Below are 14,363 nucleotides of genomic sequence, written 5' to 3'. Positions count from 1 at the left end.
TTCCCTGCACCGCTTTTAAGTGTGACTTAACTCTAAGTGTCACTGTTAACAGTCTTACAGATTGTGAAGTGGAGCTTTGGTATCAGGTTTCCATCCCCATCACTGGCAGACAAAGCAGTTCATAAAACCTGCAGAAATCTGTCATGGTTTAACACCAGCTAGCAGCTAAGCACCATGCAGCCGCTCACTCACTCCCCCCCCAGTAGGATGGGGGAGAATATCAGGAAAAGAAGTAAAACTCGTAGGTTGAGATAAGAACGGTTTAATAGAACAGAAAAGAAGAAACTAATAATGGTAACACTAATAAAATGACAGCAGTAATAATAAAAGTATTGGAGTATACAAATGATGCACAGTGCAATTGCTCACCACCCGCTGATTGACTCCCAGTTAATCCCTGAGTGGCGATTCCACACACCCCCACCCCCTACTCAGTTTATATACTAGATGTGACGTCACATGGTATGGAATACCCCGTTGGCCAGTTTGGGTCAGCTGCCCTGTCTGTGTCCCATCCCAACTTCTTGTGCCCCTCCAGCCTTTTCACTGGCTGGGCATGAGAAGCTGAGAAATCCTTGACTTTAGACTAAACATTACTTAGCAACAACTGAAAACATCAGTGTTATCAACATTCTTCTCATACTGAACTCAAAACATAGGACTGCACCAGGTACTGGGAAGACAATCAACTCTATCCCAGCTGCAACCAGGACAAAATCCTACTCCTACCTTTCATGGGGCTTTCCCCTTGTTTCCTTGGCTACTGTTCTTTTATGGTAAGAAGAGTATTTAGAGCTAAGAAAAAAACCCCACATTTTCTTCATCATTTAATTGAGCTCTTCTGCCAAGGAGAGTAGAGTATGTGAACTCATCTGAGCAAAATGCTCAATTCAACCTTTACATCCAATCATAGCATCTATGAACAATGGCTCAGGAAACCACCCCTTCAAAGGAAAATGTACAAAACAGGTCAGTGAGAACCAGGAATCAATTTCAAATCCCTTGAAATATTTCCTGCTCAGAAAGGAACCTCCTGCTCCTCACTGGAAAATTTTCATTTTCTCAATATAAGGTATTTGCATTTTTTAATTTAATTGTAGAATTAAACTGAAAGCAAATCTGTGCATGGAACATGTTTCAACATAATGGTATGAATACAGAAAACTATTTTCAAGCCATTTTTAGATCACTTTGCACTGATAGAAAACTTCTGTGGCGTATCCATTGAATAAAGTTCTGCAAAAAGAAAAAAAAAAAAAGAAACACTTAAGAACTGCAGGAAGGACTGAAACAAAGTTCATTTTTTGTCATGAAACTTGGACTGCTAAGGGTCTCCAGGCACATCTTCCCTGCACAGGAGTGAATATTGCTCCAAGAGGAGGCTAAAGGACAAATGAAAACCAGAGAGGCTCTTGTGCAACACCAGGGGGTTTAATGTGAAAGAGAAGTATAGCAGCCAAATACAGAAAATCAAGGCAATACAAGGGGAAATGCGTGATGCAGGTATCACGCTCTGGTACCAGTGCCCTGCTCAGGACCCAGGGGACAGCTGAGGTGATGGGGGGATGCAGGGGATACTGAGGCTCAGCCATGCAGCTGGGGCACACTATGGCAGAGCATAGTGGGCTGCTGGGCACACACAGCCTCCTCCTGGCTCCATGCCAGGGCAGCTGGTGCATGCTGATGGTCCCCATGGCTCTTGCTCCACATCCTCATGCCATGGTCCTTGCTTCAGGGCTGTTGCTGGTTCTGGGTGCCATCCTGGGGGCTTTAGAAAGCCCCACAGCTCCTGCAGCGGGACCTGCCCCACCTCTGGGCACCAGGGAGGTAATATCCCATGCCAGAGGAGGAGAAGCCAGAGCTGTAGGACCTCCCAAAATTGCCAAAGCCACTGGACCCATGTTGACCCCCACAGCCCAGGGAGCTCCCATAGCCCATATCATCTCCATAACCTTGGAAACAGCCATACCCAAGTGAGCGCCCGTAGCCTCCATAGCCTCTCAAGCCAAAGGGGCTCCCATAGCCCTGGGAGCCCCCATAGCCAGAGGAACCCCCCCAAGCCCAGGGAGCTCCCATAACCCCCGTAGCTCCCCAAGCCCAAGGAGCCCCCATAGCCCCAGGAGCTTTGGGAACTAAAGGAACTCCCCGACCAGGCTGGGCCTGATGATCCCACAATGCTCTCCTGAGGAAAAGAGCTGAGTATGGGGCCCGGGACTGTCACCATAGGGAAGATCACTACTCTGGAGTCAGGGCATTGCTGCACACATGGCTCATTGTAGCTCTTGGCAATTGGCTGAGGACAGGTCACCCCACAGGGTCTGCAGAACTCACTGTAGCAAGACATCCTTAGGGTAGGGAGGCTCTACAGAGAGATCTGGACAGGCTGGATCGATGGGCTGAGGCCAATCGTATGAAGTTCAAGAAGGCCGAGTGCCGAGTCCTGCATTTCGGTCATGGCAACCCCATGCAGCGCTACAGGCTTGGGGAAGAGTGGCTGGAAAGCTGCCCAGCAGAGAAAGACCTGGGGGTGCTGGTTGATAGCCGGCTGAATATGAGCCAGCAGTGTGCCCAGGTGGCCAAGAAGGCCAATCGCATCCTAGCCTGTATCAGAAATAGTGTGGCCAGCAGGAGCAAGGAGGTGATTGTTCCCCAGTACTTGGCACTGGTGAGGCCGCACCTTGAGTACTGTGTTCATTTTTGGGCCCCTCACTACAGGAAAGACATTGAGTTGCTGAAGCGTGTTCAGCGAAGGGCAACCAAGTTGGTGAGGGGTCTGGAGCACAAGTCTTATGAGGAGCAGCTGAGGGAACTGGGGTTGTTTAGTCTAGAAAAGCGGAGGCTGAGGGGAGACCTTATCGCTCTCTACAACTACCCGAAAGGGGGTTGTAGTGAGGTGGGTGTTGGTCTCTTCTGTCAGGTGGCTGGAGATAGGACAAGAGGAAATGGCCTCAAGTTGAGGCAAAGGAGATTTAGGTTAGATATTAGGAAAAATTTTTTTACTGAGAGGGTTGTCAAACATTGGAATGGGCTGCCCAGGGAAGTGGTTGAGTCACCATCCCTGGAGATATTAAAAAAGCGAGTGGACAGGGCACTTCAGGACCTGGTTTAGTGGGCATGGTTAATGGTTGGACTCGATGATCTTGAAGGTCTTTTCCAACCTAAATGATTCTATGATTCGATGATTGTGATGGCTGTGAGTCTGCAATGCACAGCAGTAAGGAGTTTTAAGATAAATAAACAAATAATAGAACTGGGCTGGGACGTGATGAACCAAGATTATTAAGCAATGACTCAGTGTCTGAAATATCAGAAGTTAACAGGGAAACAGATAAATTTATACACAATAACAAATAAAAATCATTCTTCTATCAACTCAACCTTTATCCTTGTTGTGGTTTAACCCCAGCCAGCAGCTAAACACCACGCAGCTGCTCACTCACTCCCCCCCACCCAGTGGGATGGGGAGAAAATTGGGAAAAGAAGTAAAACCCGTGGGTTGAGATAAGAATGGTTTAATAGAACAGAAAAGAAGAAACTAATAATGATAATGATAACACTAATAAAATGACAACAGCAATTATGAAAGTAATGGAATGCACAAATGATGCGCAGTACAATTGCTCACCACCAGCTGATCAACATCCAGCTAGTCCCTGAGTGGCGATTCCCCGCCCCCACTTCCCAGTTCCTATACTGGATGGGACATCACATGGTATGGAATAACCTGTTGGCCAGTTTGGGTCAGGTGCCCTGGCTGTGTCCTGTGCCAACTTCTTGTGCCCCTCCAGCTTTCTTGCTGGCTGGGCATGAGAAGCTGAAAAATCCTTGACTTTAGTCTAAACACTACTTAGCAACAACTGAAAACATCAGTGTTATCAACATTCTTCACATACTGAACTCAAAACATAGCACTGTACCAGCTACTAGGAAGACAGTTAACTCTATCCCAGCTGAAACCAGGAAAATCCTTTCTTTCATCTCATCATGATCACCTTTGTAATTAATTTGATGTGAAAGAGAAATTCAGTACTGGATAAGTTAGACAGGCAGATCTGCCTGTATCAACTTGGACTGTCAAGGACACACTCACAAATTGTGAGATCGAGTGAAAAAGAAGCCAACGGGAACTGGAGAAAAGGCTTATTGGCTATATGTATTAATTCAGACTTTATGAGGTATAAGTCACCCCAAGTATTTCTACACCTTGGACATCTACTTCCTGTCCTAATGCAGTGATTCTTGATGCTGCATCTGTTATTGATTTGTTATTAGCTAGAATTAATCATATTTAATTTTAATAGGAATATGGAACAATAAGAAATATTTTAGCAAAATTATATATTGCATTCTATATATTTAACCAACAACTAACAGCTGCTGTGAAATCCCCTGTATAGCCCTGTACCAAGGCCGGAGGAATTGGTTAAAATCATCTAGTAGGAACATTTAGAACTCAGATAACAGATGTCAGAATTTCAAATTAATAGGAACTTAGGAACTTAAGAAAATGTATTATGTGTAACTATAAGAATTCGAGTATTGTCTAAAATCAGTTAACCACGGAAGCTTTGGTAAAGATTTACTTCGATCTAATTAACGAGAATTCCAATCAGTAGAGTTAAGTGAGATTAACCAATGATTGTTTTAGTATAAGAATATTGATAAGGTGGTGAGACTGAGGGCCAATCACTAGAAATATTAAATTCAAGAATTAACATTGAATGTATTTTATGTAAATCTAATACATGATGGCAAAAATCGTACTGCGCAGAATCACATGAAAGGTCAACTATAAGACAAAGTGAGGAAGACTATGGAAGACCACCAGAGGGCTTCTGAAGACCACCAGAGACCTTCACTGCGCCTGCGTAAAGGACACTTACATATGCTAATAACTTCCCAGAAATCTAATGAATATGCATAACATTTTTCGGAAATCTAATGAATATGTATGAATAAGTTTAATATAAGGTGTATGATTTTGGTGTTCAGGGGTGCGTGGTTCGTGAGAGGACTCGCCCGCACACCCGGCCGTTAATAAAGAAGTGTCTGCTTATCTACACTAAATTGGTGTTGATAAGTTCTTTATTCCGAGTTTTTCGGTAACACATCTGGACCAAGACACATTTTCAGAAGGAAACAAAGGATATAAGTCTGTAAAAACACATGCAGGAATCATCTCTGTGACAAAAACATTGTTAAAGTAAATGCTAATAGTAGTAGAAAGAATGAGCGAAATCACACTTACGTTGTTCACTACTGAGACAAGAGACGTGGATAGAAGGGCTGCAGGTGATATGAGCTTTTATATGCTTCTTTAAGCCACCCTTTGTGACTCTGGTCCTAATTTGTTACAAAACAAATATGATGGTGGGAGCTTTAATTTTGCCACCTCAGCACTCTCCCTCCCAAATGTTAGTGTGGGTGGGATACAACTGCTGATGACAATCAGTCATCTCTGATTGTCATCTTAGGGGATTTGGGGAACTTGCAGCTGAAGGGTTGCCATACAGTCATTGACTGAAAGCCAGAACAAGAGTCGTACGTCATGTTAGTCCCATTTTAATGTTCAAGGTAGTACTTACATGGTGTGGAACCCTTTTTGGTGCCACATGCACAAACCAGGTCAAGGTCATCCAACATGACGTAGAAGTTTGGCTCTGAGAGGACACAAGTTGTCCTTGCAGTTGGCTTAGGGTCTACAAACGTTGTTATACAGCAGAGCAAAGAGCTGACACAATGCAGGCTCACTCCTGATGGGATATCACTATTGCTAATAACAGCATGAAAGGAGTAAGCCCTAGCAAAGTTTTTAGCTTGTGCTCTAAGCTTTTCATTTTACCTATAATCCAGGCAGGGAGATCTGTGTCTGATTTACTGCACCTGTCAAATAATACAGGGGAATGACATAGTCCCATCATCACTAGAAATATTAACTACAACCCAAGTGGACCTAGCATTGGTCCATTGAAACCTCTCCCAACATCCTTCTCTCAAGTCTTCTGAGACAATTCAGATGACACTAGGTTAACAGAGGAATGGTTGGGCTAAGTGACACCTCCAAAGAGGCAGAAAAGGCTTTATTGATATAGCCAGAACTGTTGACAAGGTCTCTGTCTAAAGCTAATACCAAACGATCCAAATTAAACTTTCATTCCACATTTTAAAGAGAGATTGAGGAGGGCAGATTGTTTGATAAATTAACTCAGCACACCAGGGTGGCGCCAGCGCTGTAGAGGCCTCCCAGCCCCAGGTTGCCCCCAAAGGGTTAAGGCATCAACAGTATTGTGTTAATGAATGTTTGTTTAGCATTTTAGCAGTCATCATCCTCCCTAGGGTTCAGAACAGGCAGGGTAATTGTTATTGCTCTGAGGATTTCTGGTGACACCCCAAAAGCCCCCCAATCACCACATAATTTAGCAACCAATTACCACGTAATTGCAGCATTCCTAAACTAGCAAGACAACAAAGGAAGAATCATAGATTTCTTTTTTATTTTGTTGGGTTTTAAATGTTCTTCCTCATATTTACTGCAATTACTTGTTAATGGCAAAATCCTCTTCATAATATAAAAAGTTAGTATGAAAATAATACCAGAGATTGTAGGGTTCAGCGTCCAGAAGATCTTGCAATGTTACGGAAAGACGGAGGGTTAGTCGCAGCCCTATGACGTATCTGTAACCCCGCCTACCTTTGTTAATATAAAAGGAATCAACTGCGCAATAAAAGGCGGAAGCGCTCACACTGTGTGTGTTATCTGCCTCTTTCCCTGGTCCGGGCCGATCAGTGATCTAATCGTGGTACCTTGATATGCAGCGAACGCTACATAACGGTGACCCCAACGTGATCGGTCACACTAGGCGACGATGAAGCTTGCGCAAGTGATTGAGGTATTGAAGGTGTTGGTTGATGAGGTGGGTGCCCATGGAACGATAGGGAGGGGCCCCACGGGCGGGCGAATGCATCCTATGGATGTGGCACTGGGGAGGCGTTTGGTTCTCCTAGAAAGTTTTAAGCCCCCCAAATTGGGGAGAGATTCGGGAGCTGGTGCTCCAATCTGCGCTCGCGGGCGACCGCGGAGCTGCTGAACGATTACAAACTTGGGGGAAAGTGGAGAAGGTGGTTACGGAAGGACGGAAGGCTGGGGCGTGCTGGTCGGCAGCGTGAGCTGCTTTGTTTGCGGATGAGGCGCCGCCTTAGGAACAACGGGAGACAGTGCCCCCAGGGACAGTAAGTCAGACTCAGATGGAGTGGGCAGCTGTGGAGCGGGGCTCACAGAGCGGTCCATCTCTGATTGAGGGCATGGACACGGAGGGTGCGGCAGAGACGAGGTTTTTCCTGTAGGGATGGCACCAGCGGGGACAGATGTGCCCCCTCCGCAGTGTCCATGGTGGGGGTTGCGGCGGGTGGTTCGGGGGGAACTTGGGGGAGTGCCTCTTGGACTGGGTTCCAGGCGGGGATGTCGGGGAAGATTTATACTGTCAGTTGAGATAGTAGGAGGAACAGCCACCCGCGGAGGTGATAACTGGGAGGCAGCGGGGGTTGGAGACTGTGGCAGAGGAGGAAACACCCCGCCGCGGGGGGAAATCAGGCGCCCTTGCCGGGAGAGCAGACTGAGCCTTCTGAGCCTTTGCCTGAGCTTATGCCCACTGAGCCGTCATCTGCAGCCCCTCCAGCACTTCCTCCGGCCCCTCCCTTGGCTCCTCCTTTTCCACCCCCCCCGCCCACTTGCAGCGGCACATGTCAGCCGGCCATGGAATGGCCGCCGCCAGGCACGGCCGCGGCCGGCCCCTGGGCAGAACCATCCGTGCCCCCACCACTGTCCTTTCATCCATCCCGCCTCTTGGAACTAGAGACAGTGAAACCAACTGTGCCCGCGATAGACGTGGAGCCGCCTGCAGTAGCTGCTGTGGACAAGAGGGAGAGGCATTGGAGGGGAGCAAAAAAAAAAAAAAAAAAAAGGAGGCATTTGACTGGAAGGTCATTGAGAAATTAAAGAATGCTGTGAGTCAATATGGAATCGTGGTAGTCCTAGGGCTTATTGATGCAGATTATTGTGGGACTGTGAAAATTATGATTCATGTTTTAATCCCTCCTGTTTCTATTCCTAAAGGTACCAGAATAGCACAATTAGTTCCATTCAGGTCATGTGTTCCGAACCCAGGTGAAGTACAACGTGGAGATGATGGATTCGGCTCCACAGGGAAACCGCAGGTCTCAGAGCTGTGAATGCAGTGATGGACAGTATGGGAGCCCTGCAGCTGGGTTTGCCGTCTCCAGTTATGCTTCCAGAAGAATGGGATTTGTTAATTATCGATCTAAAGGATTGGTTTTTTTCACCATTCCCTTGCACCCAGATGACGCTGAACAGTTTGCCTTTTCGGTACCATCGATTAATAAGGCAGAGCCCTATAAGAGATACCATTGGGTCCTGTTACCGCAATGAATGCGCAATTCCCCCACGATGTGTCAGGTATATGTGGCCTGGGCATTAGAGCCTGTAAGAAAGCAGTTTCCTCAGTTAATTATTTATCATTATATGGATGACATTTTGATAGGGGGAAGGAACTTGCCACAGGATGAAATTTTAACTCAATTGCAGGACATCTTAAGCCATCGCGGAGTAATAATTGCTCCTGAAAAGGTGCAAAAGGCAGCACCTTGGAAGTATTTGAGGTGGCACATAGATGCTAGCAATGTTAGAAATTTCAACGGTACATGATGTCCGGAAGCTTGTGGGAGATATCCAGTGGGTGCGGAATCTTTGCGGTATCACTAATAACGATATGGCCCCTCTGGTAGAACTCTTGGGTACGAGCGCACGTGCAGATTGATACCTATCCTGCTGCCATGTGGGCCACAGTACAAACTGGAGAAAAGGCCTTACATATTGAATGACATCTTCACGCTTCTTTTGCAGTGCTGGGTGTGCCTAAAGAGATTAAGACGGACAATGGTGCAGCTTATACCGGGGAAAAGGTGAAACGGTTTTGTACGATCTGGGGTATTGACCTTATACATAACATCCCTCATAATAGCACCAGCCAGGCCATTGTAGAACGAGCACATCGAACCTTAAAGACCTTACTCGATCGGCTTAGGGAGGGGGAGCAGGAGGAGCCCTCCTGGTTACAGGAGAACACACCTGATCTCTGTACACAGCGTCTTCTGTTAACTGCGTTAACTTCATTAAATCAGACAGTTTGCGGGGACCTGGAACAGATGGCGGTGCAATGACATTTTACGAACATGGAAGAGAAAGGCCCCTACCCGTTGGTCCACGTGCGTGACCTTCAGACACGCCAATAGGATGGGCCGTTTGAGCTGCGTTGTCTCGGGCGAGGGTATGCCTGCCTACAGACTCCTGAAGGGCTACTGAAATGGGTCCCTAGTCATATGGTTTGTCCCGCCCTAACCTCGTAGTGTTTGAGTGTTTTTTCTTACAGATCACTGTCATCCTTTCCTGGCTTGTGACACCTTGGGTATCCGCTACAAATTTCTGACAGGGGCAAGCAAAACCAACTGAGGGGCCCTGATGTGTATCTGGATGACATCCCTCTCAGAGTCCATCAGTACATGCCTGTATGGGATCTGGCTGTCAGAGCTCACAGCCGGGAATCTGAGTGCCTTAGACAGTAAGCCTTAACATCAGTGCACCAACGATAAACTTTATAAAGTAATAGAAGTAATTCTTTCCTAGCCTTAACTTTCCATTTATCACTTGTGTGAATTTCTATAAAGGAGCTTCTTGCTCTGCAGGGTAAATGGGACATTTACAGGTGTTTAAGATACAGTGTTTAAACTTAGTTGTAGAAATATGCTTATGTTTATAGTACTTTACACAGTTAGTTCTTTGTGTGAAGCTGTTCATAACAATAGAAACTAGTTAGTCATAGGGAGGGGGAGATGTAGGGTTCGGCGTCCGGAAGATCTCGCGATGTTACAGAAAGACGGAGGGTTAGTCGCAGCCCTATGACGTATCTGCAACCCCGCCTACCCTTGTTAATATAAAAGGAATCAACTGTGCAATAAAAGGCAGAAGTTGGCGCTCACACTGTGTGTGTTATCTGTCTCTTTCCCTGGTCCGGGCCGACCAGTGATCTAATCGTGGCACCCTGATATGCAGCGAACGCTACAAGAGATTGCTGAGATTTTATGAGCTCCAATGAATTGGAATACCAAGTGATGAAATGATATATTGCCTGTAAGACAGTGTTACCTTTCCCACCTATTTCTCCCCATTTATTGTTTGTTAGCCAGGAATGATTGTTTCATATTGTACTTAAAGAAGTGTGACTGAGGGAAAATATATCTATGAAAAAAGGGGTATTACCCATTGCTACATCTATCTATGATTACCTCCTTACTAATTGGTATGGTATGATTTAAATGAAGATCTGCCTGGTACTGAGAATTTATACACAGGCAAATTTCTCCCACAAAAGGCTCCAAAGAGGAAGAGAGAGGAAGAACATTGCAAGACGCATATTACGATGCACCATAAATTTAATGAGTGAGAACTAGAAATTAAAAAAAATGTACAGCATAAGAAAGCAGTAGGGTTGAATATGGATCAAACTAATCATCCATTTCAAGGTAATGCTTTACAGCTGGACACCCGACTCCTACATGCAACAATAAAAGTTACATTTTTCACCTCATTGATAACAGAGAAAGGCATTAAATCAGAAATGCCAAGCTCCTGCAGTCCCATTAGCTTAGGGAAAAGCTGAGGGTGGTCAGCAAGCATATGGCCATGGTCATGAACTCAGTCCTGCATCCGGATCACACTTTTAAGCTTCTCGTTGTTCCTTTGTGGTTTTTCCCCAAGACTTCATCATGGCCCACACCGGTTGTAACGACGGTAGGACCTCCCATAAAGGCCACCTAGACCTGAATATCCAAGGCTCCCGAGCCCCAAGGAGCTGCCAGAGGAGATAGGGACCCCGCCAGCATTGAGAGCATCTCCTACAGCTGCAGATGCTGAGGATCCCACTGTGGTATTTTGTGGGAAGGAGCTGAGGATCGGGCCGGGCAGGGTCACCACCACAGGAGAGGGCTGGATCACGTATGTTGAATCCTGGCACTGCCTGACACAGGGCTCATTGCAGCTATTCGCCAGTGGGGTTGGGCCACAGGGAGTGGGAGAACACAGGTCATAGCAGGACATGTCTGCGGGATGGAGCTAAGTCTGAAACACAGGGAAGGAAGAAAAAACAAGAAAGAAGTCATAATTATAGTAATGGAATTAAGCTGCTAAGATAATGGAGAGTACAAGAAACTAGCTAGAAACTATGTGAAGAATGGAATAATGAGTTGTCTTGGGTTGAAAGGAGACTTCAATGAAACCCAAACTCGTCTTACACTACAGAGAGTAGCTCTACGTGCTCCTGAGCAATCTTTGATAGCTCATTTCCCACAACACTCCTCCAGGATGTGTGCAGCCCTGCAATAAGGGGGAAGTGAGGGACAAGACTTAAGATCTCCTGTATGATACGGCTAGGAGAAACTTTACCCCACAACAGAGGGAAGAAGAAAAAATTCCTCAGCAGGTAGAATTGAGGAGTATAACCTAATAATGTGACACTCACCTGTGAAAGGGAACTGTTATCCTCCCCACAGATGAGCTTGTCTCTTAAACAGCAAAAGAACAAATATTCTGCCTAATTCTTATTTAATCTTCCCCTTTTCTTTGTGCTTTTTTCTTCTTACATCAGTCTTACAGAGAAAGCAACTTTCTGCCTGTTTCTAAAGGGGGGGAAATAGAAGTGGACAGTGTCCAAAATCATTTGATAAGCAAATAGAACAGGTGGAAGCTTTACTGTGGATATTTCAGGCATAGGTTACTGAGTTGCTGCAATGGAAATCTAGTGCCAAAGTATTTAGAGCATTTTAGAAAGAGATTATTAAAATAATTCTGGTGCAAAGCACATAGCAACAGAGAAGGATTATTTTCATGGTATCCTGGTGGAAGAGGGGATATACTTTCAATAATGTTCAGCACACTTTTGAAAATTTGAGCCCACTTACTTCTCTATGTACAGAAAAAGCTCCAAGAAAGCCAAAATCTCTGTACAATTCACCACATCCACTTCTAGTTGCTGAGCAATTCACATGTAGAGATTTGAACATCTTGGAACTGAATGATCCAGTGACACAAATGAAAAATGAGTCTGAAGTCCTGCATCCAGCAACTGCCACCCTTCAAAGAACAGCTACCTTCTTTTAGAGAAAGAGTTACTTTCAGGTCTCACACACACTGATAAAGAGCATAAACCTTAGACTGCTATAGACAAGACAGTGTAAAAATAAAATACAATGAAGGCAACAATTCAGGACATTGAAAGATAGTAAGCAGATTCAGACTTACCCTTTTCACCAAGGAGAATAAAACAGAAGAAATGGATGGCAGCAACTCTTACTGTGCTGGCTTTTATACTGTGTCCTAGAGTGCCTGAGGACCTGAGACATACTTTGTGCATGCAGCTATTTACCAGCCAATTGCTAAAGACTTCTTGTATGCAAAATATTGCCAGCAGATGATTTACTTTTTCCTCACTGTTTGTATTTATTGCCTTGATTTCATTTCCTCACCATAATATATGCATTCCACTATAGACGTTTCTTTTATCTTAAAATCTTATGAGCCCAGTTAATTCCTGGCCAGATCAACTGATTCATCTGAGTTACTAAAGAAATTATTTTGCATCCTAAGCACAATATATGCAATATACATCATTTGACACAGATGAATACATACATTAGGAAAGACGCATGTGAAGTATCCTGTGAAAACCCCCTTCCTTCTTCATGGAGAGCATGAGTTTTTGACACATCTCACTGTGAAAAGGCCAGAAGTTACTATTTCTGACTCTGAATTGGACTGTAGGTTTGCCAAATTCCTCTCAAACAGCCAGACAGCTGCACAAGTTCAGAAAATAAACTGTTACAGAAAGCACTTAGCAGAGCTGATTACACTTTACCAGTCTCAAAGGTACTTTCTGGGAAACAGATTATTTGAGGGAACATATTGTTTTACTTTCTTGATATTGGAGACAGGATGAAAGGGTATCAGCAGTCTGATCTGTTCATTTAATATTAAACTACTACAATTCCATGAAGGAATTTGAGACACAGCTCTTCAATTTGGGAACTGAGTGTCAAAGTCCTTAATCTAAGGAGTCTGCAGTTTTAGCTTTCTTCTTACATCAAACTCCAGGAAAACAATTCAGGTCAGGTTGAGGATGCATGTGAATTTTAGGCTAGTCGAGACACTTGCACTCAAAGTCTCGCACAAGCTTACCTATAGGGTCATTAAAGACGCCAAACAGTTTTACATTTGCCATTAAATTATTATTTTACCCTACTGTGTCTTGCACTATTATACAAAATTATACTCCAAATTAAAGGTAGCTACTTACAGAAGTTTATAATATTCTTGTTCTTTTTTCCTATTTTGAAAGCAAATAATGTTGTCTTCATTTTACATGGTCTTAAAGAACATTGTTATGGGCACCAATTCAATTTCTTTTTCAAAGACAATTTCTAGATTAAAAAGTAATTGCATATAATGCATAAGCAGACTTTAGGGCAGGGATCAGTATTCCGATCTCTCCTCTCCTCCCCTAATGTTTAAATCACTTAGCTAGAGACATGCAAATTATCTCTGAACTGTGAGTATCTTCATGAAGATCTCCTGGGAAATAAATGCTGATTGTACACTTTTGAAGAACAAAAGTCTTCAAAGTTCACAACACATTTTCATCAATGGCTCAGACATGCAAATAATACACTATCAGAAAATGTGAAGGTATGTGACACTATTTGAACATGATCAGCATTTCAGGTTTGCGACCAGGATTACTAATGAATTTCACAAACTTCCTCACATTATATGGTGTCACAAACTGGAGTCCTTCCATTTTTTACTTAAAATACAAATAAGTATTTGCACAAAATTACATGTTTAAAACCCCATTCTAATCATCAGTCACTGGATGTTCTTAGGTGTGTGATGACCCCCATCAGTGACACTACTGGCTGAAGGTCTCCTATCCCTTGAGACTTACCAGTCTTTCCCCAATATTCTTACTGAGGCACACACGCAGACACACTACTGCTGTATCAAAATGTTAAAAAACACATTCCTTTATAGCAATAACTATCTATTGACCATAAGAGAAGCATGTGGTTATGAAAACAAACTCATTAAAAGGTATAGTGATGATAAAAAAAATCACAAGTCCTCTCCTGAAGGTGTTCATATGTCAAGTTAACCTCCCTGGCTCAGTCTCCTCATCCCAGGAGTTGAATGCTTTGGGATACTGCTCGTTGGAATATTACAAAGAGTAGCAATCCCATCA

The 14,363-nt window shown here is 44.2% G+C and overlaps 2 protein-coding genes across 2 annotated transcripts; both read right to left on the bottom strand.

Annotated features, from left to right (window-relative positions):
• Positions 1-371: 371 nt before the first annotated feature.
• Positions 372-3,511, bottom strand: LOC104324552 (scale keratin). Its single transcript, XM_069793118.1, is given in 2 exon segments — positions 372-2,055; positions 2,057-3,511. Coding segments are annotated over 2 exon segments (573 nt in total). The 5' UTR covers positions 2,345-3,511; the 3' UTR covers positions 372-1,770.
• A 6,977-nt stretch (positions 3,512-10,488) lies between these two features.
• Positions 10,489-11,185, bottom strand: LOC104322687 (feather keratin B-4). The gene has a single exon (XM_009925991.2). The coding sequence runs from the start codon at positions 11,168-11,170 to the stop codon at positions 10,838-10,840; it is 333 nt and encodes a 110-aa protein (XP_009924293.1). The 5' UTR covers positions 11,171-11,185; the 3' UTR covers positions 10,489-10,837.
• Between the last annotated feature and the right edge of the window lie 3,178 nt (positions 11,186-14,363).

This window comes from Haliaeetus albicilla, chromosome 10, assembly GCF_947461875.1.
Source record: "Haliaeetus albicilla chromosome 10, bHalAlb1.1, whole genome shotgun sequence".
Lineage (NCBI taxonomy): Eukaryota > Metazoa > Chordata > Aves > Accipitriformes > Accipitridae > Haliaeetus > Haliaeetus albicilla.
Note: the sequence above shows the minus strand (reverse complement) of the source record. Positions and strands in the feature narration are given on the sequence as shown.